The following is a 27,972-nucleotide window of genomic DNA, read 5'->3' as shown; positions in this document are numbered from 1 at the left end:
GCCGCCATTAAAGAGAGCAGTGCATATGAATTCAAATGGAAACCTGCAGGACTTGAAATCACAATCATGAGTAGCCGGACTTTTTAATTAGTTTTACTGGCGTTAGAACTTAGGTTGATTTTATGATATGTTGTTTTAGGACACGAAGTCGGGAGATTGTAGATACTACTGAGGGTGAATTTGTGGTTGGTCACCTTTGCTTCACTGAGATACAACCAGATAGCGTTAGCTCGTTTGTATGCTAACGGTAGTTAGCGAGCAGGCTAGCTAGCTGGCTAGCTTAGGTGCCAAGCAAAGGGGGAGGGGAGAGTTGTCTGCACACCTCTGGTGCTTTTAGTAATATTTATTCCTTCGTAGATTTTAATTTATGAGTGCGTTGGACTATTAACCATGTAGAGATGGTGGTGATTTTAATTCGGGTAGTTAAACAAGCGCTGCGTTCGCTTGCTTTTCATTTCTTTTAGAACAAGCAGTCAGACAAAACAGTCGAGGTTTTGATGAATTGGCGAGAGCAGTAGCAAGCCAGCTAATAGCACTTTACAACGACTTGTTTCAAAGCCGGTGTGTGATCAAATATTTGAAATCAAGTATTTGATCATTTTCCACATCACTCTTCTTGTGGTCTGAAATAATGGATTATTTGACTTCCACCTTTTGAAGATGAGTTCTTGTTTTGTACCAAACGGGGCGAGCCTGGAGGACTGTCATTCCAATCTATTTTGTCTGGTAAGAGATTTAAAAAACTATGAGGCCAGAGGCCATCTTCAGCTAGCCCACTAATAGCTAACTCTAGCTTGCTTATTAGCTGTTGCATAGTAGCTAACATTAGCAAAGGCCTGTTGAGCCTCCAAATGGCTAACGTTTACATGCCGACCTGTCCATTAATTGCAGGCGTGATCAATTGTATCAACATCCTTAAATACTGTTGCATTTACGTTGGAGGATAGCATGACTTTTCATAACATATGTGGAGTGAATTGCATAACGGTATCTGACATGTCTTGAGATAAATGTATTTGTCATTTGCTTTGAAACTAACTTGAGACAACCAGGCGTTAGCTAACAACTTTGCAAGTTAGCCAGTTAGCCAGTATGCAGCTGGCTAGCTAACTTGCAGGCACCTCAGGGCCAACAATTAGAGCTTGTTTACGAGTTTGGCATAGTTACTCTAATGCTTAATTGGTGGCACTGGCACGTCGTGAAAGATTCTGTTAACACGTAAGAGTTTCATTGTGGACAAACTTCGAGGCAAGATACACTGTTAGTGGTCAACGTTAAACTGGCAAATACTAAGTGAAGTCTTGTTTTCCTCAAGAGCGGTTGGTAGCTAAGTAGCTAACGTTTGCAAACTTACCTAGCTAGCTACGTCATTGGTTTGCATTGGTGTCTTCTTTAGCTTGCTAGCTGACTCGAATGTGGGACGCCTGCGATTGAAGTTAGGCAACGTTAACATGAACTTGTCCGTGTACTTAGCAAGCCACATCTTCATTAATTGCTACATAGTTTATTCGGGAACTTTTGCTGCCATTTGTGTATTGATATCAAGTTTTGGGTTACCTACAAATCATTACGTATGCCAGAGACGGTAATCTGAAAAGCAGAATGAAAGCTTGGAGAGCCAAGTTAAAGAAATGCTTTGCCAGTAATGACGTTACCAAGAATCAATTTGCTTCGTGCGGTTATGTATGATATGATGTCACGTGTTTATTTGTGTTTTATTACACTACCAGATTGTAACAGAAGACACTTGTGGTAGAGAGGCTAACCGTAAAGGAAGTGCCCCAGAACAGGACTTGTAGTTTGCGTCATCGTGACTACAACAGCCAATTCGTGACCCATAATTGTTTATGTTGCGTATTTGCATTTACCGACATATTCCGCCCACTCATTTATTAGATGAGGCGTGATTGGTTTCATGCAGACCTGTTGCACAGGCAGCATAGCTTTAAACGTTTTCTGTCTGTTTTAAAGAAGCAAAACTGCTTTATTTGTTTCACGGTATGTTCTGGTTGCTGTGTGAAGTTTGGTTTCAGTTTATTTGAAACTGATAGTGAAAACATCTATGTTCTCTGTGGTTGCAGTTGTACTATCATCCAAAACAAGTTCCTCCTGTATATATGACAGGACTATGGACTCACAACATTTACAACTTATTTACGAGTTATAAGAAGGGATCACTGTCAGCATTTGTCAGAATTTGAAAGAAAACACTAAGTTTCAATGTGACATTTAGTCTGAATAAAGAACATTTATTATACCAGCCAAAGTAATACGATGAGAGTGGACTCTGACACATTTGTAGATTAGTGGTGGTGTCGTCGTGCCAACCGTGTTAGCCACCCTGACATGTTGTAGTGTTCTACTGCAGTGATATTATGAGGGAGCTGTGGCCTAAGCACTAAGCGGGTGTCTCTTTTGTGGTTCTGAGACTGAGGCTTTGTGTGTTTACGTGTGTGTGTGTGTGTGTGTGTGTGTGTGTGTGTGTGTGTGTGTGTGTCTCTCCACAGGCGGACCTGACTGGCATCAAATGGCGCTGCTTCGTGTGGCAGGGCCCATCGTCATCGCCCATCGTGTTCCCGGTGACGGAGGAGGACCCCATCCTGTGCAGCTTCAGCCGGTGCCTGCGGGCGGACGTGCTGAGCGTGTGGCGTCGGCACCAGAGTCCCGGCCGCCGTGAGCTCTGGCTCTTCTGGTGGGGAGACGACCCCAACTTTGCCGAGCTCATCCACCACGAGCTCTCCAGTAAGTGCTCTCCTCCACTGTCGTCTCGCTCACTGCTCCTGGCCACCTGTTTTACCTGTCCTGTGTGTGTTTGTGTTTGTGTGATTGAATCTGGACATCGTCAACGATGGTAAGAATTCAAAGGATTCTGATCTGTCACTCAAACACACAACAATTCCTGCCGTTCCCGAAGACTGCGACCTTTGACTTTGTTTTTCTGTGGTTGTAATGGACGTTTCGTCCTGTCAAAACTGGGCTTAAAATTTGCAAGGTCTGTTCCCAGTTTTAGAGACATAAAACAGACATGTTTGTGTTGACAACTTTCTGGAATTGAAGGCAGAAGGAACACCCTGCTTGTCGAAGCCATGTTTTAGTCACTTATGTCATCACCTCCTGTGCCACCATGTGCCTAGAGTGGGCTGACCTACAAGACACAGATGCTTATGAACTGTGTGTGAATGTGAGTAATCAGAGTATTCTGTCCGTAGGTAATGAGGAGGGGGTGTGGGAGAGCGGGCTGTCGTACGAGGCCCGCACGCTGCTCTTCAAGGCCATCCACAACCTGCTGGAGCGCTGCCTGCTCAACCGCGACTTCGTGCGCATTGGACGCTGGTTCGTCAAGCCCTACGAGAAGGACGAAAAGCCCATCAACAAAAGGTGAAGCCCCACAGACACACACACGCACACAAGACACATGCCACATTCACTCACACAATACACACAAAAATCACATTCACACGGAGCGGAAAAGATGACAAACCTATCACCAAGTGGTGAGGCTACACACATAAACAAAAACTCCTACATGTTGGTGGAGAGAGGGAGATAGATACTCGCACTCAGACAGAGAGAGGGGGGCACAGACAGATTATCAGACTGCCCCTTTAGGCGGGGATCACACTAGCCAGCGGCAAGCGGCAGGTTTCCTATTGTTTTCTATGGTTCGGCAGCGGAACGGTGACAACGCTGGCGTAACGCTAGCGTTGAGCAAGCTGGGTGGTGAACTTGGTTCAACTTTGAAGCGCAACGCTCGGCTCATCACAATCAGTTTTAGAATGTTTAGGTATTTTGACCAATCAGATTCGTCTAAGAACGTAGCAACAAAGATTGAACTTAGGAACGAGATAGAATGTTTAGATTTATTATTATGGTCTGAGCATTGCGCTACACTTGTCGCTGGCTAATGTGATCCCGGCCTTATGCTGCTGAGATGACCGGAGTTACAGCAGACTCACGTCATGGTACTGAGGTGACTTCAATGGCCTCACGTCCTCATGGCGTTGACCCCTGACCTCTCCTCCTCTGTCCGCAGTGAACACCTGTCCTGCTCCTTCACCTTCCTCCTGCACGGCGACAGTAACGTGTGCACCAGCGTGGAGGTGAACCAGCACCAGCCCGTCTACCTGCTGACGGAGGAACACCTGGCACTCGCGCAGCACAGCTCCGCCCCCTTCCAAGGTAACGCGCTGGCTCCGGAAGCACGCACAAGACTGGGACCAGCACAGGCTAGCTCTGTCTTTGTGTGTGTGTGTGTGTGTGTGTGTGTGTGTGTGGTTGGCACATGTGTGTGTGTGTGTGTGTGTGTGTGTGTTTGTGTGTGTGTGTGTGGAGTCCATACGGCCTTAGTGACACTGAATAGCAAGTACTGGTTACATTATTAAATCTGTGTTTTGTGTGTGCGCAGTGATTCTGAGTCCTTATGGCCTGAGTGGCACTCTCACCGGCCAGTCCTTTAAGCTGTCGGACTCTCCCACTCAAAAGCTGCTGGAAGAGTGGAAACAGTTCTATCCCATCAGCCCCAGCACCAAGCCTCCGCCTGATGACCACCCCGAGGACCTGGACTGGGAGGATGACTCTCTGGCTGCTGTGGAAGTGCTAGTCGGTAAGCTGGAACACACACATATATACACACACACTTAACAGTACTGAATATTTACTTTCTACAACTATGTAGATACTGAAGAAACCCATTAACCTGTTCCATATGTGTGTGTGTCTGTGTTGCAGCGGGTGTGCGGATGGTGTACCCGGCATGTCTGGTCTTAGTGGCCCAGTCCGACATCCCAGTCATCGCTCCTTCAGGCCCCACCCCCAGCTCCAGCAGCCTCTATGCCATTGGCCAGTCCTCTGCCATCTCCAACAGAGACCACGCCCTTTGCTCTGTCACACTCACACCTCCAACATCACCAGAGGAGGCTCAGACAGGTAATACACACACACACACACACACACACACACACACACACACACACACACACACACACACACAAAACTTGCTCATTGGACATATATACTCACGCTCATAACATGTAAGTAGGCCCCTGCACACACACACAAAATATCAGCAGTCATACACACCATATTCACTAGGGGTGTCTTAAGTCAAAAATCAATCGAAATTACATCTCCATCTTTAACTTCGAAGTCAAATGTAGAATCGATGGTGCAGCCACACCCCCAATGTCACGTTCAGCATGCACTCCAAGAGACCAAAATCAGGCGTAATTTAAGGCATAACGTGTACATTGGTTCTGGTATGTTCCGTTACCTGGTAGGCAAATAAAAATGCGGTTTCAAAATATTAGTCCCCCAAAACAAGGAAATAAGGCAAATACAGTAATGAATTGAATCATGACTTAAACGAAAATTAGATCGATTCAAGGATTTGGAGAATTGTGGCACTATGAAATGCGCTATATGTGACCCTGTAAAGCGGAACCAGTCGTTTCGGTAAAATTTAATAAATTAAGTTATGGTGCTCACGTGAACGGCCATAAACTAAGCTTTCCAACGATATGTATATCGAGGGTATTACACAAACCATCGCTAAGATAAACGCATCCAAAGTTGACATGGTTCTCCTGTCATGAAATGCCAGAAGACGAGAAATCACCTTTTTAAGCGGCGCGTGCACAATGGGAATGACAGCAAATGTGTTGAATCTTCGCCGGGTTTAACAGTCAAAACGTATGTTTTTCTGTGAAATGCGTCCACAATATGAAACTGTTGACTGTATACAGTCGAATTATGCGAAAACGTGAAATTCAACATTTTAACCCGGAAGTTTGTTATTGTTGATTTTCTCAAAATAACGTTGTGCGCAAAACGACTGATTTCGCTATGAATGGTCACATATAAGTAAACTTGACTTGACTTGGCATGCGATATGAAGTCTGTGTGTTGTCTCTCTCTATCCCTTGCAGACTCCCAGCCTCCACAGAAGTGGGTCAAGTGTTCCGCGGCGTCAGACGGCCTGAGATCGGACAGCAGCGGTCACCATGGAGGCAAGATACCACGCAGCCTGGCCAATCAGCTGGTCGAGTGTGTGTGGCAGGAATGCAACCTCAACCGGGCACAGAAGTATGTGCACTCTCCACATTCACACATTACACACATATGCACACATGTATAGTTTAGAGAAAGTTCCACTCGCACACATTCCACACGTAGAAGATGTTGATGTGTATGTGTGTGTGTGTTTGTCTGTCAGGAGGAAGTTGTCGTCCGTCACTGGTGCAACATCGGAGGAGGAGCCGCAGAAAACCAGCAACTGGGACTTTGTGGACACAACACACCGGACCAAATGCAACTGCTCCAGGTGAGGACACACCTGCACACGCCTCCACGTCTGCACGTGACGCTTGCCAAGATGATGGAGCACTTCACACAACTGTCAGAATGCAGCACACAAAACACTCCCTTTCTAGCTCAAGGCATAAAACACAGCTGTACACACCTGTTGAGAACTCAAGTCTCAAGCTCTCCGTGTGAACAGATTACATAGTGTAGTCTGCCACAGTGCTTTATGTGACACTTAAGACATACACCTCAAGTATGCATCAAAGCTGTGTGTGAAGGAGTGCAGCATTTCTGGGTGTGATGTGTGAAGGAGTGCATTTTTTTTAGTGTGTGATGTGATCTCGTGTGTGTGTGTGTGTGTGCTCCTCCGTCTGCAGGCACAAAAGCCAGAAGCAGCGCTCCGGCCCCCCCACAGGTCCCCCTGCCCCCCCCTCCCTGGGCCAGCCCACCCCCCCGCCCCCGAAGCACAAGCTGGGGGCAGAGAAGCCGGAGAAGGCAGAGAAGCAGCCCAAGCGGTCGCAGACGCCGTTCCACCACCGCGGCTCCCTGTGCGAGGACGCCAGCCTGGAGGGTCCGCCCTCCTCGTCCTCCCAGAGGCTGTACCCCCCGCACCCCCACCCTAGCGCCGCCGCCTCCACCTCCTCCGCCGCGTCCACGCCCTCCTCCAAACCGCCCGCGCTCCACTCCAGCGCAGACCCCGGCTCTGCTGACCTCAGCCCCTCCCCCTTGCCGCCCCCCCTTAGCCCCCACCCCTGCCACCTGGAGGAAGGTCACGCCCAGAGAGCATCCCATAATGCATTGCACCTGTACCCTGCACCCTCCTCCTCATCCTCGTCCACCTTCGACTCGTGTCCGCCCCCCCAGAAGACGGAGGACTGCGCTATGGACATCATGCACCCTCCGCTCCCGCACGGCTACCCACAATCCCTTGAGCCGACGGTGTTTGTGGGCTCGGCCGTTGACCCCCAGCAGGACTCCGCCCCCAACCCCTGGCGCTACTACAAGTTGCCAGGGCGACGGCATCAGGACTTTTCCGCTCCTCAACTTCCTGCTGACCGGTTGAAGGGGGAAATGCACACTACGGCAGACGCACCCATCTCAGTTACAGAGTAAGAGTACTCACACACACACACACACACACCACAGCAGACGCACCCATCTCAGTTACAGAGTAAGAGTACTAACACCACACACACACACACTACAGCAGACGCACCCATCTCGGTCACAGAGTAAGAGTACTAACACACATATATGCGCACACACACACACACACACACACACACACACACACACACACACACACACACACACACACACACACACTACATTACTCCACCATACCAATTACAGAGGAAAGGCTGTTTTATGCTTCTGCATCAAATCGACAGCGGTGACACAGGCCTCAACGTCTGTGATTGGTTAACTTGCCCTGTGTGTTGATGGCCGACTGCTTCAAGCAGCCTACGGTGGGGAGTGGCAACATGCTAATTCGCTGACATAAGCTTTTCAAATACACTCACATATTTTGGTTACAATGATGGGGTTATACGTTTGTAAAGTTTGTATTTGTCAGTACCGTTTTGAAATCAGCACTTTGCCAGCAAGCAGTACTTTGTGGCCAATTGTGGGAAAGTTTGCTAGCTTACGTAAACATAACATGAACTAGCTGGCAGACACTTCACAAATATCCTTAGACTTATTTTCTGGTTACAATAACCAGGTCATTGGAATGTACTGTGTCTATTTCTTGATAACTAAGTTATTGTAAAGTTATTTCGTTTCCCAGTCCAATGCTTCTTTTTAATTGATCCTTATTAGGGAGAAGCTTTGCAAGAGTGAGAGTGTTTCGATGTAAAAAGCATCTTATTCCTGACACTGACTAGTTATTGTTTCTAAGTTAATGTAGCAGTGGTGGTGATGATGGCAACAGTTGTATAACCAGTGATATTTGGCCGCAGATTACAATATCTGACCGATTTAACATTTGTACCTTTTGGTATACATCACATCACATTTCCAGGGGCTGATTCAAATGCAGATGATTTTGTTGATTGAACAGATGGATAATAATGGCGTCACTGTGCATGTATAGTATAGCAAATACCTGGGGTTAGTTGCAGCATTACGTAAAGCCGCAGTGGCAAGATGTTTTTGATTTTTGTTCACTGAAACTGACCGTATGCTCCGACAAAAATCCACCACTTCCGTTTCTTCTGGTTCGATAAGCGCAAGGTAGAGATGCACCGATTGCAATTTTTTGGCCGATTCCGATTTCCGATTTTTCATCGAGTTTGACCGGCCGATACCGATTTTAGCCGATTCCGATTTAATTTCTTCTAACCACTTTACAGCACAAAGAGTTATTTTCTAGCCTATATTTTCTTTAATAGCCTACAACATGTTAGAAATGTAATCAACTTATCAATGGCTGGTAGAAAAATGTGAATAGACAGATTCTTCTTCAAGTCTTCTTCAGCTGCAGTAATCCCAGTGTGGGACATTCATTTCACACATGTAGAAATGCACTAGGAACACTTTCTTTCTTCTCACATCCATATGCAATATCCAACTGTAAATATCTTCAGAATAGCCTAGGCTACTGATAACTGAAGTTAGTGCTACATAGGCTGAGATGTTGGAAAATGACAACAAAAAAAACCAATTTTGAGAAGCCTTGAAACACAGCAAATGACATACATTCTCAGTCCACACTCTTCTTTGAACTTTCGCGATTGCTTGCGGATACTAAGGAAGTGTCCATATTTGGATGGCATAACGTCATGCAGGAGATCGACACACAGCTTTCCAACGACACCACGCATGATATGTTTTGTACTTTGTATCACGGTCGCGGTAGGCTAGTTTATGACACATTAGAATGCTAACTTTTGGCGAATTTAGAAGAAATACAGGCGTGATCAGACAAAAGGTAATGAAATAAACCTCTAAATGTGTAAATCGGACTTAGTTGTTGTAGTAGTGTGAAAGAATACATGATAAGTTGGCAAACCGAAGCAAAACTATGTTTATTCCTGCCGTGTCTCGCCTTAAGTTGAGTAAAGGCTATGTCGCTGCTTGATAGTGCTTGTGGTTCAGCTGTGGGCACGCAATTAGCGGCAAGGATGGGCTTTGATGAGCGCTGTAACCTGAAGTGACAGCTTAGTATAGTAAATTCCACGCAATATGGCAAAGCACAGCGTTCGCTGCATAGAAAAACTCAGTATTAGCGCTTTATCCAGCCCTGACTGTTGGCCTAGCTTCATCAAACTTTGCAAACTCAGCTGTGTGAGTGTGATGTTGTTACACGTACGTGCGAGTGCATTTGACCGGCATAAAATCGGCATGTCTCAGACTGACCGGCCGGTCGCCGGTCGTGGCCGATCACGTGAAAATCGGCCGATTCCAATCGGCGGCCGGTCGATCGGTGCATCTCTAGCGCAAGGGCCTTGTAATATCTCACCGTCAGTCACAGTTTGTGCACAGTCACTAACAAGCACAAACTCGATGGGAGGGTGCCCGGTAGGGGCATGAGAGTTGGAAACATTCAACATGTTGGTTAAAGCAACACTAAAGAGATTTTGGTACCTTAAAATAATGTTTCCAAAATCATTTCAGCGGTTCATCAACTCGTAACAGGGTGAACGGCACTTCTGCTTTCACTACGCGGCCCTCTATCGGCTATAACCGCACTATGTAACTTTACGAGGTGGGGTAGTGTATCGGTAGTTCGATGAAATGAGAAATCAGAAACTAAAATTTTTACTTGCTTCGATGTCGCAATACATTATACTTTCATAAAATCATGCAACATATTCTACCTTGTCTGTTATTTGCTGGATAAACAAATACCGTGTGTGCGACAGAAGAAAAGTGCTTTAGTGTTGCTTTAAGTCCCTTCCGTCTGCTTGACTTGCCGATTGCAGCTGTGTTGTGTAGTGTTTATGGAGTGCCCTGAACACTAATGAGAGTCAAGCAAGAGTTGTAGCTTTTTTCTGCATGCCATCTCCTATTGGATTGGTTGTGGCCTCTTCCTGCTGTGTTGTCATTGGCTTCCATCTCTTCCTGCATTGTGCTGATTGGCTGTTGTGTCCCACAGGACCATGGCATCGTCAGGGCGTCCTCTGAAGGTGTGTGAGGAGCGAGTGAAGATGTACGTGCAGCAGCAGACTTCACACCTGGCAGGGGCACTCTCGGACGGGGAGGGGGAGGCCGAGGCTGACCCGTATGCCTTCCTGGAGGGGGACGAAGAGTTCAGCTTCATGGAGAAGAAGGACAAGATGGCCGCAGAGAGGGAGAGCAAGAGGAACAAGGTGAGGAAAGAGGAGGAGGACTGAGACCCTGGCTATCACCAAACTAAGCTCAATCTTTTAAGATTGAACATTAGTCTGGGGAGTCTGCTCTTTATTTCTGCTGCACAAGATGCATGATCAATGGGCATAGTTCAAATGACTCTGTACACATTTGGATAGTCCCTCAACCAATCAGACCAACGACCCGGGCGTGCCTGGTGGTTAAGCTAGTTTGTGATTGGTTCCAGCAGACGTGGACAGGAAGCAGGAGAGATAAATGTGCAGGTTTCCAGCCTGAGCTGCGGGTTGAAATCCAATTGCCGGCAGATCGGGCTGGGTTTACCCAGTCTAGGACTGAGAGGCAGAGGTGGAAAAGTCCAGCATCAGAAAGTAAAAGTCCTACCATATATCTGTGTCAACCATTCACTTAAACCAGCTGCTTCTAGTTACCACAACTCTTCAGCCATTTAAAGTAGCCCATTAGTGAAATCAACTGTGTTCGGCGCACAGGTAGATTCAATACATGGTTTTACATATACATGGCTTTTGCTTTCTGAAGCTGGACTTTTCCACCTCTACCGAGAGGAGAGAGGGGGTGAAGAGAGTCTTTGACTTATGACCATACTGTCCATTCTTGTAATTGCTCCCTGTTCCCAATGCCAAGGCACTCTTCTGTAGCTTTGCAAAATGGTCTTTCAGGGTTGCACATTTGAAATTAATTATTAGAAGCAAAGATCCCTCTGTGTAACCGCAGTTTTTCCTACAGTTTTGTACTGTGCTCCTGTTGACTTGGGTTTGTTTGTTTGTTTGTGTGTGTGTGTGTGTGTGTGTGTGTGTGTGTGTGTGTGTTGCAGAAGGAGGACAACAGTACAGCAGCAGCAGATGGTGAGTGAGACTTTAATAATGAGGCTTTAATGGCCTCATGAACACTGTACAAAACAAACATCCAGAAATGTTTGGTGCTTGAGCTGTGTCTGTGATTTGTGTCTCAGATGGCCAGGGCGCGGCAGGCAGTAAAGCGGCTCCCTCCACCAGTCTGATCCATGACTCGGACCTCACCGTGTCCATCAACGACCTGGAGCACCTGTTCAACTCCGACGAAGACGAGCACACGGTGAGGGCCCCAGCACCAACCACCTAAACCCTAACACTGGCCTCACATTCCAACCACCTAAACCCTAACACTAGCCACACATACCAACCACCTAAACCCTAACACTAGCCACACATACCAACCACCTATACCCTAACACTGACCTCCCATACCAACCACCCTAGCCTCACATACCAACCACCCTAACCTCACATGCCAACCACCCTAACCTCATATACCAACCATCTTAACTCTTAACCTCACACTCCAGCGACCTTAACCCTAAGGTTACCCGATATGCAGGTGAAGTTGTTGATTAGTTGTGTGTGTTTGTTGTCCGTCCTTCAGCCTGGGTCCAGGAGAGCAGCACATGGAGCTGACGAGCGTTTCAGCAGCCGAGAGTCCAAACCTGCCGCCCCAGACCCCCTGTCCTGCGTCAGTAAGTATCCATCTGAAGGCTTTATGATGAGGAGCAGTTGCAGTCTCTGTCTCTAAAAATGTCAAAGCAGTTATTACAGACACCCATACATATCAATAGATTTCCATAAGAGAAGAAAAAATAAATAAATGAAGTAAAATAAAAGGGTGTGTGTGTCTGCACGCGTGCATGCATATGTGTACCCTTACAGAAATGTCAGGTTGCTGCAAATTCATACTCAGTCACATTTCACATGCAAATTAGGTTTCTGGCAAACAGTTGCGGTTAACTTCTGGCAATGTTGCAGCAAATTTGCAGCAATGCCATATGCAAATTAGGTTTATCGCCAGAAATTCACTGGATGTTTGCCAAATTCACTGAAAGTGTGGTGGTGGCAAATCACTGGCGAATACATGTGCCACTAGTGGCAGACCATTATTGCCAGAACTTTGCTGGAAGTTTGCATGAACATTGGCAAACTAGGAATTTCTGAATTGAATTTGCTTCTTGTGTGATTGAAGGATGTACATCTCTGTCTTGACTTTAACTGTCGCACATTAACCATATATTCTGTATTCTTTTGGTTGCCATGATCTTTTGTCTTCCTCTTTCAATTTCCAATTTTTGCTCACTTAGCCTGTGTTTGATTAGGCTCGGTTTCTGTTTTGTTTTATCTGACAATAGAGATATTCTGCCAATTTACTCGATTTAGGGCCAGATAATCTGCTAATCTGCTTCGGTTTTTAGTGTCTTGTTTCCTGTTTTCTAAATTGGCCTCCTCTACTTTTTTTATTATTTTTAAAAAAAAAAAAAAAAAAAAAAAAACATTTTGTACAAACGTATTGTTGCTCACAGCACTCTCTCTTTCACTCTCCCACTCCCAGGCTCAGCAGACCTGCTGCACCAGATGTTCCCCACCCCTCCATCTCTGGAGCAGCATATAATTGGCTACTCTCCCATGAATGTGGGCAGTAAGGAGTATGGTGGCCTGGAGGGTCCAGGAGGGATCACGCTGCTGGACGGGGCAGGGCTAGGCAGCTTCAAGGTGGAGGTGGAGGAGGGATTCTGCAGCCCCAAGCCATCAGAGATCAAGGTGCCCACTCAGAACACTCCCCACTGAAAACATTCCGTATCCAGAACACTCCCCACTCAGAACACTCCTATCCAGAACACTCCCCACTCAGAACACTCCTATCCAGAACACTCCCCACTCAGAACACTCCTATCCAGAACACTCCCCACTCAGAACACTCCTATCCATAACACTCCCCACTCGGAACACTCCCCACTTAGAACACTTCAGATTCAGATCGATTTATTTGTCACATTCACAGTTATAACCGTGTACAACAGGTAGCAAAAGGTAAGCCTGGTTAGCTCCATGACTTTGTAAAATGAATAATATAAAGACGACATTAAAGATTAAAAGTGATCGTAATAATAATAACAGTAATAAGAAAAGTGTATGATATTAAAATGGGATATACAAAATAAATGCTGCTGTTTGCAGATGACAGTTGGAACCTCTCAATCAATTGCATCCAATGTATTCATAATAGTTGCAGGCTTATTCATATTGAGGAGTCGAATGGCTTGAAGTAAATAGCTCTTCCACCGGTGCGTGGCTTCAGTGTTCTGTTTCCATATGGAGCCGTAATAAGATCGTGGACGTTAGCTAGCATTGCTAGAAACTTCTAAACAGTGCTTTGCAATGACACCGTGAGCACACGTAAAAAGAATTGCAAGGACATTTAATTTAAAGTCATACAATTTTCAGAAGCAGTATACTCAATTCTTTTGCAGTTTTTATACATATCTGTAGATCGCGTTTCTTCACAAATATAAGTCTAGTCTGTTGCTAGACAACCCTTCTCAGTTTTTATTGTTGCATTGCATCGAATTGCATTCCATTCCAAAAGTCCACGTTTTTGTATGTGGTTTATTAATGTGTGTGTGTGTGTGTGTGTGTGTTTTTGTTTGCAGGACTTCTCATTTGTGTTTAGGGCGGAAGCGTGCCAGGCGTTCGCAGGCTGCTCGCTTTTCGCCCCCCTGAAAGCTCTGCCCAGCCAGTGCATGGTGCCCATCAAGGTGCCCCACGAGTGTGTGTATCGACCCAGCTGGACGCTGGGCAAACTGGAACTGATGCAGCCTATGCCCACCATCAGGTACACGCAGGCACACACACACTCACTCACACAAAAACATTCATACACACTCAGAAATAAATGCTTATTACATGCATATTACACAGACATACAAACAAAAAACATCACATTCAGTTCATATGTAATACACACTTATTATTTGCCAACTCTCCCCCAAACACACTCTTATTACATACAACAAACACACACACACACACACACACACACACACACACACACACACACACACACACACACACACTTTTCACGTGTCACAAGCAATAACTAATGTGTATGTGTGTGTTTGCAGTAACCTGCCCAATGATACCAGTGGCCTGGACACAGATTACCAGGCCTACACTCCTCAGACGCACACGCCCCTCATGTCTAACAGCGCGCCGCCTAGCAACAGTGCCACCCCTGGCATCCTGCCCTCGCCTTCCCCTGCCACGCCCCGCTTCTCCGCCCCCACCCCTCGAACCCCGCGCACCCCCCGCACCCCGCGAGGCCCCGCCAGCGCCCAGGGCTCGGTCAAGTACGAGCACTCGGACCTCTACTCGCCGGCCTCCACGCCGTCCACCTGCCGGCCGCCCACGGTCCCCATGCTGCCCGAGGCGCACAGCCTCTACGTGACGCTCATCCTGTCCGAGTCGCTGCTCAACCTCTTCAAGGACTGCAGCTTCGACAGCTGCTGCCTGTGCGTGTGCAACATGAACCTGCGCGGCGCCGACGTCGGCGTGTATCTCACTGAGGCCGCCGGAACCGCCACTGCCGCCGCCGCCGCCGCCGGCCCCTTCGACCCGCCCTCCGAGGCCTGCTCCTGCGGCTTCAGCGCCGTGGCCAACCGCCGCTATGGCAACGGCTCCGGCCTCTTTCTGGAGGACGAGCTGGACATCATGGGCCGGGGCTCGGACGCGGCAAAGGACGCGGAACGCCACCTGGAGACGGTACGGGCGGCAACGGCGACGGCCAATCGCGAGCGTCTCCCTGCCGACTTGCTCCTCCTCCTGCAGGACCAGTGCACCAATCCCTTCTCCCCGCTGACCACACTGGACACGCCCCCACAGCCACGTCCCCCGCAACGCCTCGAAGATCGGGATAACCGTGGCGACTGTTACCTGGCACTGGAGCATGGCCGGCAGTTCATGGACAACATGTCCGGAGGGAAGGTGGACGAGGCCCTGGTCAGGAGCTCCTGCCTGCACCACTGGCCCAAGAGCAACGGTGAGCATGCCTACTCCTGCTATTCACTGAACACTACTCACAGACCAGGGGTGCGTTCAAGTTCACAAACATAGGCAAACGTTTGCGAACGCTCGCAAACAGTAATCCATTATCCGTTATCCGTTTAGTTTTTGCCGAACATTTGCTAGCAATTGCAAACAGTCTCAGGAGGTAGTGCTCCGCGAACATACAGGCGAACTGGACGTGAGTTTCACAAACGTAACAATGCAATTACTGTTACAATGGAATGTTGGCAGCAAATCGTTCAAATTTAACTGTTCAAAGAAAACATGTTCACCACGAACGTTCGCTACTGTCTGTCAAATTTGAACGCACCTCTGTACATACAGAATTGCATACAGAACAGGCTGCAATATCAATCAAGTCAAGTTTATTTATACAGCTCATTTCATACACAAAGGTCATTCAGTATGCTTAACATAAACAAAACCGAGCAGTAATAACAGATAAAATTATAGATGGACAACAGTTCCAAAAAAAATCATAACAAAACATAAAAAGAAAGCATAAAACACAAGGTATAATTGTTTAAAAATAACAAGAAAACATCAGTCACAAGGTGGTATGATTAAGACGTATACAGAACTTGGTGCTGTTAGCAGAAAGCATCTTACTGTACGCACTGCATACAGAACACAACCCCCTAGTACCCACGGAACACCACCCACAGAATACCACCCACGTAACGCTACCCACTGACCGACAGACAACATACTGTGTACTGAACACTTACTGCTTCATGAAGAAACTTAACACACTGAAGTGCATACTGAACAGTGTTCTACTACTACTACTACTACTACTACTACTACTGGTTTCTTAATATTTAAGTTATTGTTACCACTACACTGTATTCTGAATATTGACGCCACTACTTAGCACTGATTGAACATGACTAAATCCTTGCGGTGTGCTGTGCGATAATAATCCATACAGCATGTATGATATAGTGAATCCCCTGGACTGACTGCTACTACTACTACTACTACTACTACTACTGTAGTTATTGTTACCACTTAGTGCAGATTCCCCTGAACTGACTCTATCTCTACTCTACTCTATGCTCTCTCTCTCTCCTCCCCTCGCAGCGGTGGACGCCAGTCAGCTGTTCTCTCAGGACGTGTTGCGTATGCTGCTGTTCCTGCAGCCGGTGCTGCAGGACGCCGTGCAGAAGAAGCGCACCATGCGCTCCTGGGGCGTGCAGGGACCCCTCACCTGGCAGCAGTTCCACAAGATGGCCGGACGAGGCTCCTATGGTACACACACACACACACACCTTAAATTCCCCCATGGGGATCAATAAAGTATATATCTATCTATCGATCTCACATACACCTTGAATTTCCCCTTGGGGATCAATAAAGTATATCTATCCACACACACACACACACACACACACACACACACACACACACACACACACACACACACACTAGTGATGCGCGGGTCGGGTATTTTTTCAACCCGCGGGTCCCGCTTTTATGAAATTATTTGGCCCGACCCAGCCCGCCCCGCACCACTGTATCTATTTTGACAACCCAACCCGCCCCGCACCCGCGACTATTACATACTGGCCATTGTAAGTGCTTGGAAACATCGCCTGTAAACTGGCAACAACAAAGGCTATGATTATGAATATGAACGATAATCAGGTCATTATAACAAGATGATAGGCTACACATTTAAAAAATCTAGAAATACACAGCAAAAACCTACAAAGCAGCGTTTGTAATCTAGGCTAAACATTATAGCCTACGAAATACGTCCGAAATAAAACAAGGATTTGTATAGGAAATTGAGGCGGCTGAAAACGGAGAAGAATTTGAAGACAGTCAGTGTTGTTAATTTGCTCCTGGACAGATAAAGATTCATCAGTTTGGCTAACTTACTTGTAAGCTACTTAGTGTAGGCTAAATTGACATTTCAAATAGCCTATGACAGTCGAACAAACAAGTTATGCATGTTTGTGCAAAGTAACGTTATGTGGAGCCATATGGAGGAGGTGGATCATTGAATTGAAAAGGTAGGTTAAGGAATTGTTTGGGAAATAATAACGGCTAGTCATTGCTGACGTTAGCAATGCATTATCAGAGTTCGTTTCTCTGTCAATATGCTGAGGAAAACAACATTAGCACTTGCCATTGAAAGCTAGCAGCCTGTTGCTGTTCACTGTTGGATCCTGCAGCAAGCTGGCAACCGCGACTCAGAGGGGAGGGAGAGGCGATACGCCGCGCAACAGTATTTTGAAAGTAATTGCAGTGGGCTAGCCTACTCGTTTTGGCCACAATCCTGCATACGGTTCCTTTAATATAGGCTATAGGGAATTGCACGCAACATACATGGATTTTAAAATGTAAGTTTTTAATGACCCGCCCCAACCCGCCCCGCAAATAAAGTGATCATTTCTTTACCCGCCCCAACCCGACCCGCGGGTTACCCGCGGGGTCCGCGGGTTACGGGCCGACCCGCGCATCACTAACACACACACACACACACACACACACACACACACACACACACACACACACACACACACACACACACACACACACACACACACACACACACACGTATGTGATGATTCCAGTCTCTGTCCAGTGGGGGTTCTCACTAAGCTCTCCTCCCCTCCCCAGGTACGGATGAGTCTCCAGAGCCGCTTCCCATCCCGACGTTCCTGGTGGGCCTGGAGCATGACTACGTGGTGCTGTCTCCGTTCGGGCTGCCCTACTGGGAGAAGCTGGCGCTGGAGCCCTACGGCTCCAACAGGGACCTGGCCTACCTGGTGCTCTGCCCCGACAACCCCGCACTCATCGCCAGGGCGCGGCTCTTCTTCAAGGACCTCTCCACCGTCTACGAGGTAAGACACACACACACACACACACACACACACACACACACACACACACACACCTGTGGGGTATGCTTAGGGATGTAACGGTATGAAAATTTAACCCCACGGTTATAGTGACCAAAATTATCACGGTTTTCGGTATTATCGAGGTATTTTAAAAATTGTGTGTACAATATGTTAAGAAAGCGCTGATGGGTGTAGACAAGCTGAAATATTTTAGTTTAAAAAAGTGTTTCTCACATTAAAAATATAGGCAAACCCTTATTGCCTTCAGCAGGATACCGATCATTCACAGCAGTGGCAATCCTAGTCTCTGCTCAACCCTCCACACACACAGAAAATGGCTTATCTTGTTTCTATTGCATATTTTGAATTCATAAACTTTATATATTTTGATAATAGTTTAGAATATGTTAGGATCTACATAATTACTTATAGCTAAAAATATTCAGTAATTTGAATACTTCATATTGTTTTTTTAAACTATTACACTTGTCTTTAATGACATTACAGGGGTGTTGTGTAGGTCTAATTGAGAGCCTGTCACTTTAAGAGATACGTGAAATAGCCTAATTATATTAACCTTCATTCGGTTTTAGGAAAGTAGTCACGCATAGTTCAAGGATATCCGTTTTCATTGAATAAAATGAATGTTCAAAAAATTAACAAGTCAAAGAAAATACTGCTGGGATCATAGAAAAGATAAGTGTCTTGCAACGTTAACTTCTATGATTTTGGTGACCACTAGGCTACTGTACATTAGCCTAATTATAGACATGACGCATGAGCTAACGGGATAGTTACCTTGATGGAAAAGATTGCCGATAGGCTGTGTAGCTTTTTTCGGAAATTGAATTAAACACTACAGTAGGCCTAAATGAACTAAATTCCATAGCCTACTGTAGGTAGGTTACCGTGGCATTGTGCTCACTTTTTCCTTGGTTGGAAATGTTGGCTGCTTATAGCTTAACTTATGATTTGGAGTTTGGTATTTCTGTTATATCCAATGAGTGACACCCAGCGCTCAACATAAAACTTTCCGGCATTCTCCTGATAACGTTAGTGGAATAGCCTAGATTTAATGTGAACGTGTAGCCCTAGGCTACATAAAAAGAAGCAGAGTGGCTACATGATACAGCGCACGTTTTGGGGTGAAAATGTTGCGCCCTTTAAAAGCAGGTGTAGCCTTATCCGAATCATGCTTAAATCCATCAATTAGAAAACAGAATTAGTAAGGTAAAGTTTTGTTTCATAGAAGCCTTCCAGCTTGTGTCAAAAGCAGGCTCGGATGAAGCTGGGAGGAATTAAACACGCGGTTACCACACCGTAGTATCAACCGTGATAATAATGATATTCGAAATGAATGCGGTAATTGTTATCAACATTTTTATCATGGTTTACCGTCACACCGGTAATCGTTACATCCCTAGGTATGCTACGAATCTCGTTGAACATAACCAGGTTTTCTTTGGATGACCTGGATTGCTAAAAACGAAAGTCGCAATCAGAGTTGAGTGGTACTACGAAACTCACTCACGGATGCATTTATCAAACTAGGCTTTCAGCTCAGATCTGTGCGCGTTCTCGTGGTTGGGGTGACTTTGACCAATCGGGAAACGTGGAGATGCACAAGACCGCCTTGGTTGAAAAAAAGGATTACTTTCGCATTTATGAGCGGTAGCAAAATCTAGGGTGGTCTTTTTTAGTGTCTAACCTATAACATCAAAAAATCGATGGTCATCAGATATTGTATGCTATGCATGTCCATAAAAGTGATATATCTGCATGCACAACATAGTTAAAGCGCCTTCGAGTTGTGAAGAGGCGGAGCTGCTCCAGTAGATGCGATGACAGATTCTCACACATGAGATGACTTCGTTTTTCAAGATAATTGATTGGTCACTAGTCAGTAGGATTAGTCAGAGGGTGGTGATTTTTCACGATTTGAGCTATAACTCAGCACATAACCTGCTCCCGACCAGGTTTGGTTGCGAGCATAAGATACCATGGTGATACAGCGACGCTAAAACAAATCCACTTTTGTATGACTGCATACCCTGGCTTTGAGCGCAACATACCTCGCTAACCCACTAATCGAGATTCGTAGTATACCCCGCTGGGCTCACACACTCACCAAGCTTGCCCCCTTTTTGATGTCCTGGGGAGAACACTCGTACACTTTTTTTAATACACAATTTTATATAATTTATGTAGGTAGCATCCACATTTACATATAAGTATACACTCTTATATGCATGCATTCACATGGATAGATTTATGATAGAATTGATTGGTTGATTGGTTGATTGATTGATTGATTGGTTGATTGACTGATTGATTGATTGATTGGCTCTGTGTGCTCCGTAGGCATGTCGACTGGGCAAGCACCGCCCCATCTGCTCCTCATACTCAGACGGAATCGTGCGGGTGGGTGACACCAGCCCGGCCACGCCTCCTCCTGAGCAGACACTCAGCGATTGGTTCCTGAAAAGCTCCGCCCCCAGCAGCAGCGAAGCCCTGTCCCGACTCAAGCTCTTCGCCCACGCGTGCAGACACGAGCTCGGTAAATCCACACCCACACACACACCCCCACACACCCCCCACACACACACACCCTAAATACTGTAATAGTTGTTCATCTTTAAGAAATGTGGCCTGAAGTTTTACTGGAGATTTCTCAGAAATATACAGCGTTTACTCCTTTTCTTTTGTGTCAGTGAGGAGACTGGCTCTGTGGGCTTGATAATAAGTCTGCCTCAACATGGTGATTGATTGATTGATTGATTGATTGATTGAATGATGGATGGAGAATGATTATGATTTGAGAATGACTGAGTGCCACTGAGCATGATAAAGATAATTATGTGGTTGATTGTTGATGATGATGATGATGCTGATGATTCTCCTCTTGTTTCCGTGCCGCAGCTCCTTACTTGGCCTCCCAGCCACTGGACGCGTCGCTGCTCTCCCAGAGTTCCTCAGGGTCGTCACACTCCTCTCAGGGTTCCTCTTCCTCCTCTTCCTCCTCCTCCTCCTCCTCCACCCCCGTGGGCCCTCAGAGCTCCAGCTCCCAGCCCAGCAGCATGCCCTCTGTCGGGGCCTCCAGCCAGCAGAGCAGCACCCAGCCGGCAGACCCACAGAACCAGGCCCAGAACCAGGCCCAGAACCCCACCCCCACCCCCACCCCCATCCCCGCCGAGCCGATCCCAAGGTCAGAACACACACACACACACACACACACACACACACGCGCACACTATACCACATTCTCACAAGCTCATTCATTCGCTTCCTGACACCCACACACACACTTTCTCTCTCATGTTCTCACATTAGGCCACTATATTCATTGGTGATATGTCTCCTGTGAATACATTAATAGACACATACTGTACGTAGGCACTAGGTCTCACGCAACACACGTTAATCAATGCATGCTCATACTGTATGTGTGTGCGTTTCTTTGTTTGTCCATCAGCACTATGGATCGGGAGAAGGTGGGCATACCGACAGACGGGGAGTCGCACGCTCCAAGTTACCCCCCTGCCATCGTCGTGTACATTCTGGACCCGTTCAGCTACGAAGAGGGCGGCGGGACGGCAGCCAGCAGCTTCTGGACCCTGGGCCTGCTGCGCTGCTACGCAGACATGCTGCAGGAGCTGCCCCTGCACATCAGGAGTGCCGTCAGCATACAGGTAACGCACGCACACACACCGACACACACACACACACACACACACACAGACAGACAGACAGACATGTTCAACAGCTGCCCTTGCACATCAGGAAATCTAATAGCATATAAGACACATAAACACACACACCCACGCCTAAATGAAGTGCATATACACTGTCGCTAATCTTACTCTACTTCTGTGTTTTCCTTGTGTGTGTGTGTGCAATCAGATCGTGCCGTGCCGGTACCTGCTGCAGCCTGTGCACACTAAGGAGCTGCATCAGTACTCGCAGCACCTGAAGTCCCTGGCCTTCTCCGTCTACACCCAGTGCCGCCGCCAGCTCCCCGCCACCTCCAACATCAAGGCCCTGACCGGCTTCGGCCCCGGGCTCGCCCTTCACAACGCCCTTAGGGACACACAGGTGAGGCCCTCAGAGACTAATGATAATGATGGTAGTAGTGGTGGTAGTAGTTAGGTTGGGTTTTCCCATACTGCCTTGCGCGGTGATTTCAATCCCGCTGCTAAGCCAGTCTGGAAACTAACGCCCAAATGTTCGCCTGATGTTGGCGAACCAATCACAGAACATCCGAGAAGTTTCCGTTGCCTTCTTGAATCTACATTCGACACCAAAGGATTTACGGCAGCCCTTAGCGTTGCATACGAACGAGTTGGGTGAGCTATGCGCATTTGATAGACATCCGTGGCGCCCAATGAACGGATCTGGGCATTTTTTCAAATACGAGAAAATGAACGTCTGGTTGCCAGACCACGTCTCATTTGAGAAGTGGGAGGCGTTAGCCAGGCTAGGTAGTAGTAGTAATAATAATAATAATAATAATAATAATACTTTCAGACCTTCTACTGAAATTTTCATTGAAATCCATCCCTAACTTTTTGAGTTATCTTGCGAACAGACAGACAAACAAACAAACCCTGATGAAAACAAAACCTCCTAGGCGGAGGTTAAAAACATCTGGCTAACTAGCTTTAGCTTGGGTCACATGTAGCCCATAGGATTCCATTCAAACAAACCAGTTTCAGCTCCCCCACCAGGAAGCTGTTCTATTTGAATGGAATTCTATGGGATGCACCTGAGCTAGGCACATAGGTAGCAATCACACTTTAACATAGGATCTACCGTAATTTCTCAACTATTAGCCGCGGCTTGTACTTTGATTTAGCAAAGTTTCTTCAGCTATGAGGTTGATGTATGCAGTTAATATGGTATTAATATGGTTTTGTTTCTTTCAGCTTGCATAAAACCCTGTCCTGCAGCTTATACACAATGCAGCTAATATTTATTATCTATTTATCAGTATCTTTTTTACCTTTTTTATGCAGAGTCAGTGGCAACGACATTTCGTTCCACTTTGTAACTACAAGGTGCAATGACAATAAAAAAACCTCTTGACTTGACTCTTGACTAATACACAGGAAGTTGCTGTAAAAAAAGGGAGATTCCGTTCTCTCTGCACGCCTGTGCAGCTGACCCCTGCCTGACCTCTGACCTTTTAACCTCCTGCAGCGTCCGGAGTGTGTGCACCTGTTCACGCCGCCGTTCATCCTGGCGCCGGTGAAGGACAAGCAGACGGAGCTGGGCGAGACGTTCGGCGAGGCGGCGCAGAAGTACAACGTGCTCTTCCTGGCCTACTGCCTGTCACATGACCAGCGCTGGCTCCTCGGCTCCTGCACCGACCAGCACGGCGAGATGCTCGACACCTGCGTCATCAACATACACGTCCCCAACCGGTGAGTGTGTGAGTGAGGACAGGGAAGTGCTCGAGGCCATCCCCGACGTGTGTGTACGCATGTGTATGTGCGGACAGGGAAATACTTGAGACTTGCATCAACATCCATGTCCTCGACGTGTGTGTGTGCGCGTGTGTATGTGCGGACAGGGAAATACTTGAGACTTGCATCAACATCCATGTCCCCGACTGGTGTGCTGTGTGTGTCTTGCTGGAGACTAATGCTGGTCATCTCATCTGTCTCTTTCACACAGTGTTGCTATTTCTGATTGTGTATAACATTACCCACCACCAGTCGACTGTATACATTCTTTCCAAGCTTAGAGTGGTGGGTGTGTGTAATTATAATGAGTAGTCTACAAGTGTAATTCCTGAGTAGTGTATGGCTTGTGGTATGATCTGTTTAATTACTGTGGTGATATAACTGTGTGTGTGTGTGTGTGTCAGGGCTCGCAGAAGAAAGGGTTCAGCCCGCCGCCTGGGACTGGAGAAGCTGTGGGAGTGGTGTTTGGGGCTCATCCAGATGACATCAGTGCCATGGCGGATCGTGATTGGCCGATTGGGCAGGATAGGACACGGAGAGCTGCGAGGTAACAATCTCTAACCAGACATGAGCTCTGACGGAGCATCCAGCATCTCAACATGCATTACGGACAGGGGCGAGTTTCCCAAAACTATAGTTGCCAACCTTTTAGCAACTTAGTTGGTTGCAATGAAATTTCCCATTGTCAACCAACTAAGTTGCTAACTTAGACAGCAACTATGCTATTCAGGGGTCTGTTTCTCAAAAGCAGTCACAAACATCACAACAGACTTATTGAAACGTGTGTAGAAATGAAGGCCCCAGCCGCTACGCGTGGGCATTTTTAGGTCCATGTTGGACATGTCAGTTTAATAAAGACAAGACATTTAAACCATTTGGAGTGCCTTGGTTGTGGAGAAATTCTCCTTTTCTACACAAACTATTTACCTTGGACCAAAGAGCACCCACCAACAAGCAGCATCAAAAGAACAAAGAGGACTGAGCACGCCACTAACTCTGAACATTTGCAGACTTATTGAAACATTGCCCCCCCCCTCCCCCCCCAGATTGGAGCATTCTGCTGAGTCGACGGCGTCTGCAGTCCGAAACGCGGCGTCTGAGGGACATGTGTCGCATGTGCGGCATCTCCGTCTCAGACACTCCCAGCATCCTCAGCGCCTGCCTTGTGGCACTCGAGCCACAGGCTTCCTTCTTCGTCATGCCAGGTGTGTGTGTGTGTGTGTGTGTGTGTGTATGTATGTGTATGTGTGTGTGAGACTTCACATTCTGCTCTATGTACAGTGAGTGTGTTTGTGTGTAAAGAAAGTGTGTGTGTTCTCGGTGTGCGTTTCCCATAGGTGCATTCTGCATCTGTGGACTTAATGTGTGTCTGTCTGTGTGCAATTGTGTATATCGTCTGTGTGTGTGATCCTTCTGCCAACTGCCTACATGCTCCATGTTTATGTGTGCAGTTCTAACTTCTATGGATATATATTGTGTGTGTGTGTGTGTGTGTGTCTCCTGTGCAGACTCCGTGTCGACGGGCAGTGTGTTTGGGCGCAGCACGACCCTGAACATGCAGACGTCCCAGCTGAGCACGCCGCAGGACACGTCCTGCACTCACATCCTCGTCTTCCCCACCTCCGCCTTCGCCACCGCCTCCAGCTACAACACCGCAGACACGGACCTGAACTTCAACGCCAACGGTACACACACACACACACACACACACACACACACACACACACACACACACACACACACACACACACATCCTTACCCATAGTAGGTCACTGACTCCAGATACACAGCAGACACAAGCATGGGCTTCAACAGTACAGACACACGGGTCACTGTCTCCAGTCCCACTGCTGACACAGACCTGGGCTTCTACACTAATGGTACACACAGGCACATGGGTCCAACTACATGCTCAAACATGAACTCTGATAGTACATATATATGCTATGTATATGTACTCTATATATATATATATATATATATATACTGTATCCATTCATCCATGAAGTTATTTATCTTTGTCTCCCTCTGTCTTTGTCTCTGTGTGTGTGTAGATGGAGCGGGCGGTATGGATGGGATGGACGGGATTCTGGACCTGCTGAATGACAATGACCTGGTAGATCCGGACCTCATCAACATCCTGCCCAACTCCCCGACCACCTCCCCCGTACACTCCCCGGGCTCACACTATCACCATGGAGGAGACGGCAGCAAGGTACACACACGCACCCCTACACACACACACACACACAGACACACACACACGACCCCATCCACTTCCCGGAGTCACACTACCATCAGCAAGTAGACTCCAACAAGGTGTGCACACTGATAACAACACTCCCTCGCTCACTCGCCTCCCCCTGAATACAAATCCAAAATATGATGGTGATGGTGTGTGTAATGCGTACCTTTGTGCCTAACGTCCTCTCTCTCCATCTCAGGGTCAGAGTTCGGACAGGATGGACCCTCGCGAGGAGACGCCCAACATCCTGCAGCAGCCGCTGGCGCTGGGCTACTTTGTGTCCACTGCCAGAGCAGAACCGCTACCGGACTGGTTCTGGGCCGCCTGTCCACAGGCGCAGAACCAGTGCCCCCTCTTCCTCAAGGTACACACACACACACACACACCAACAGTAACTGTCTGTGTTGACTAGGGCTGCTTGATTATGGCACGAATTTACTATTTTGGTGAATATTGACGTTTTGATTATTTGAAACGATTATGGTACTCAATGGCTGTGTGTGTGTGTGCGCTCTTTCCCCAGGCCTCTCTGCATGTGCACGTCTCTTCTGTGCAGTCAGACGAGTTCCTTCACAGCAAACACTCCCACCCGCTGGACTCCAACCACACGTCAGACGTGCTGAGGTAAGGCACTCAGACACACACACACACACACACACACACACTGTGACTAGGTCTGGGCACAGATTATAACTGTTTTGGTGAATATAGACATGTTGATTATTAACTCCAACCACAGTCCAAGGTGACCCTACTGATATGTACTGTTTTTCTGTGTGTGTGCAGGTTTGTGTTGGAACAGTACAACGCCCTCTCCTGGCTGACATGCAACCCTGCGACGCAGGACCGCCGCTCCTGCCTGCCAGTGCACTTTGTTGTGCTCAATCAGATGTACAACTTCATCATGAACATGCTGTAGGACCCCCCTCACACACACACACACACACACGGCCTCAGGCAGAACCTACTGTCAAGTCTCGCCCTCAGCACGGAATCTACTCTGCGGAACCGGTTCTGTGTGTTGGTCTTTGTGGATCCGTTCTGCACTGTGACATCGGGCCTTTCTCAGCAGGCCACTCCGCCACGACAGCGGACCTCAGCCAGGTTGTCTTCTGCTGGGTTTTAATGGGCTTTTAGATGTGCACGCACCAGCCTCACCAAAAGGGGGCGCTAACCTGATGTCACTGCGCAAGGTGCTGCCCCTCCTCCCCACAGGTTGGGTGGAACTGCCCCTGTTTGTCCTTTTGAAATGACTGGAAAAAAATGCAAAATGCAAAATGACATGAGATTTACTTCAGTCACCATTCTCATGAGGCTTTTACAGTTGCCCAGAGTTTTAATATTTGGGGGTAGAATTTTATCTCTTGGAAAGGCCTGCATATACATTATTTATTGTAAGTTTCTAAGTGTGTAATTTCTTAATCTTTTATATATACATAAAAGGTATATATATATCAAGCTCGGAGGGTGTGTGTTGCCCTCTGGCTTAAAGGATTTTAAAAAGTGTATGTAATAATTGTCTTAATTATGAGCCCTTGGTCGTTCCTGCGGGCTGCTTTTAGAGAATTATTTTTCCAGAGATGAGATGTTTCTATGGCTGTACAGGTGCGATGTTTCTATGACTGTGCAGGTGCACAGCAAAGCAAGCCAACACCATGTACAGCTGCCCAGAGTGCAAATAACAGGACTACAGCCAGAGTGTCTGATTATATATATATTTTATATGACCGATTTAGAAGAGAGAGAGTGTGTGTGTGTGTGTGCGCGCGCGCGCGCATGAGAGTGAGTGTGTGTGTGTGTGTGTGTGTGTGTGTGTGTATGTGTCTGCGTGCGTGTGTGTATATATATGTACATACAGAAGTGTGGCACTATGGCTGGTGCAGGTCATGTTTTAGAAATAAAGTGCATTAATCAGA

The 27,972-nt window shown here is 47.1% G+C and overlaps 1 protein-coding gene across 1 annotated transcript; it reads left to right on the top strand.

Moving 5' to 3' along the window:
- Window positions 1-26: 26 nt before the first annotated feature.
- On the top strand, window positions 27-27,972 carry LOC134065765 (mediator of RNA polymerase II transcription subunit 13-like). Its single transcript, XM_062520835.1, has 30 exons — window positions 27-726; window positions 2,508-2,742; window positions 3,210-3,378; window positions 4,034-4,179; window positions 4,406-4,603; window positions 4,729-4,926; window positions 5,925-6,081; window positions 6,212-6,319; window positions 6,678-7,409; window positions 10,400-10,613; window positions 11,447-11,477; window positions 11,585-11,706; window positions 12,034-12,124; window positions 12,988-13,196; window positions 14,087-14,268; window positions 14,558-15,471; window positions 16,581-16,748; window positions 18,126-18,349; window positions 20,711-20,906; window positions 21,269-21,554; window positions 21,822-22,038; window positions 22,250-22,441; window positions 23,546-23,769; window positions 24,216-24,358; window positions 24,858-25,016; window positions 25,320-25,496; window positions 25,866-26,026; window positions 26,256-26,420; window positions 26,580-26,680; window positions 26,843-27,972. Exons 1-30 carry the CDS (start codon window positions 661-663, stop codon window positions 26,973-26,975), a joined length of 6,318 nt encoding a protein of 2,105 aa, XP_062376819.1. The 5' UTR covers window positions 27-660; the 3' UTR covers window positions 26,976-27,972.

The sequence above is a fragment of the Sardina pilchardus genome, chromosome 19, assembly GCF_963854185.1.
Source record: "Sardina pilchardus chromosome 19, fSarPil1.1, whole genome shotgun sequence".
Lineage (NCBI taxonomy): Eukaryota > Metazoa > Chordata > Actinopteri > Clupeiformes > Clupeidae > Sardina > Sardina pilchardus.
Note: the sequence above shows the minus strand (reverse complement) of the source record. Positions and strands in the feature narration are given on the sequence as shown.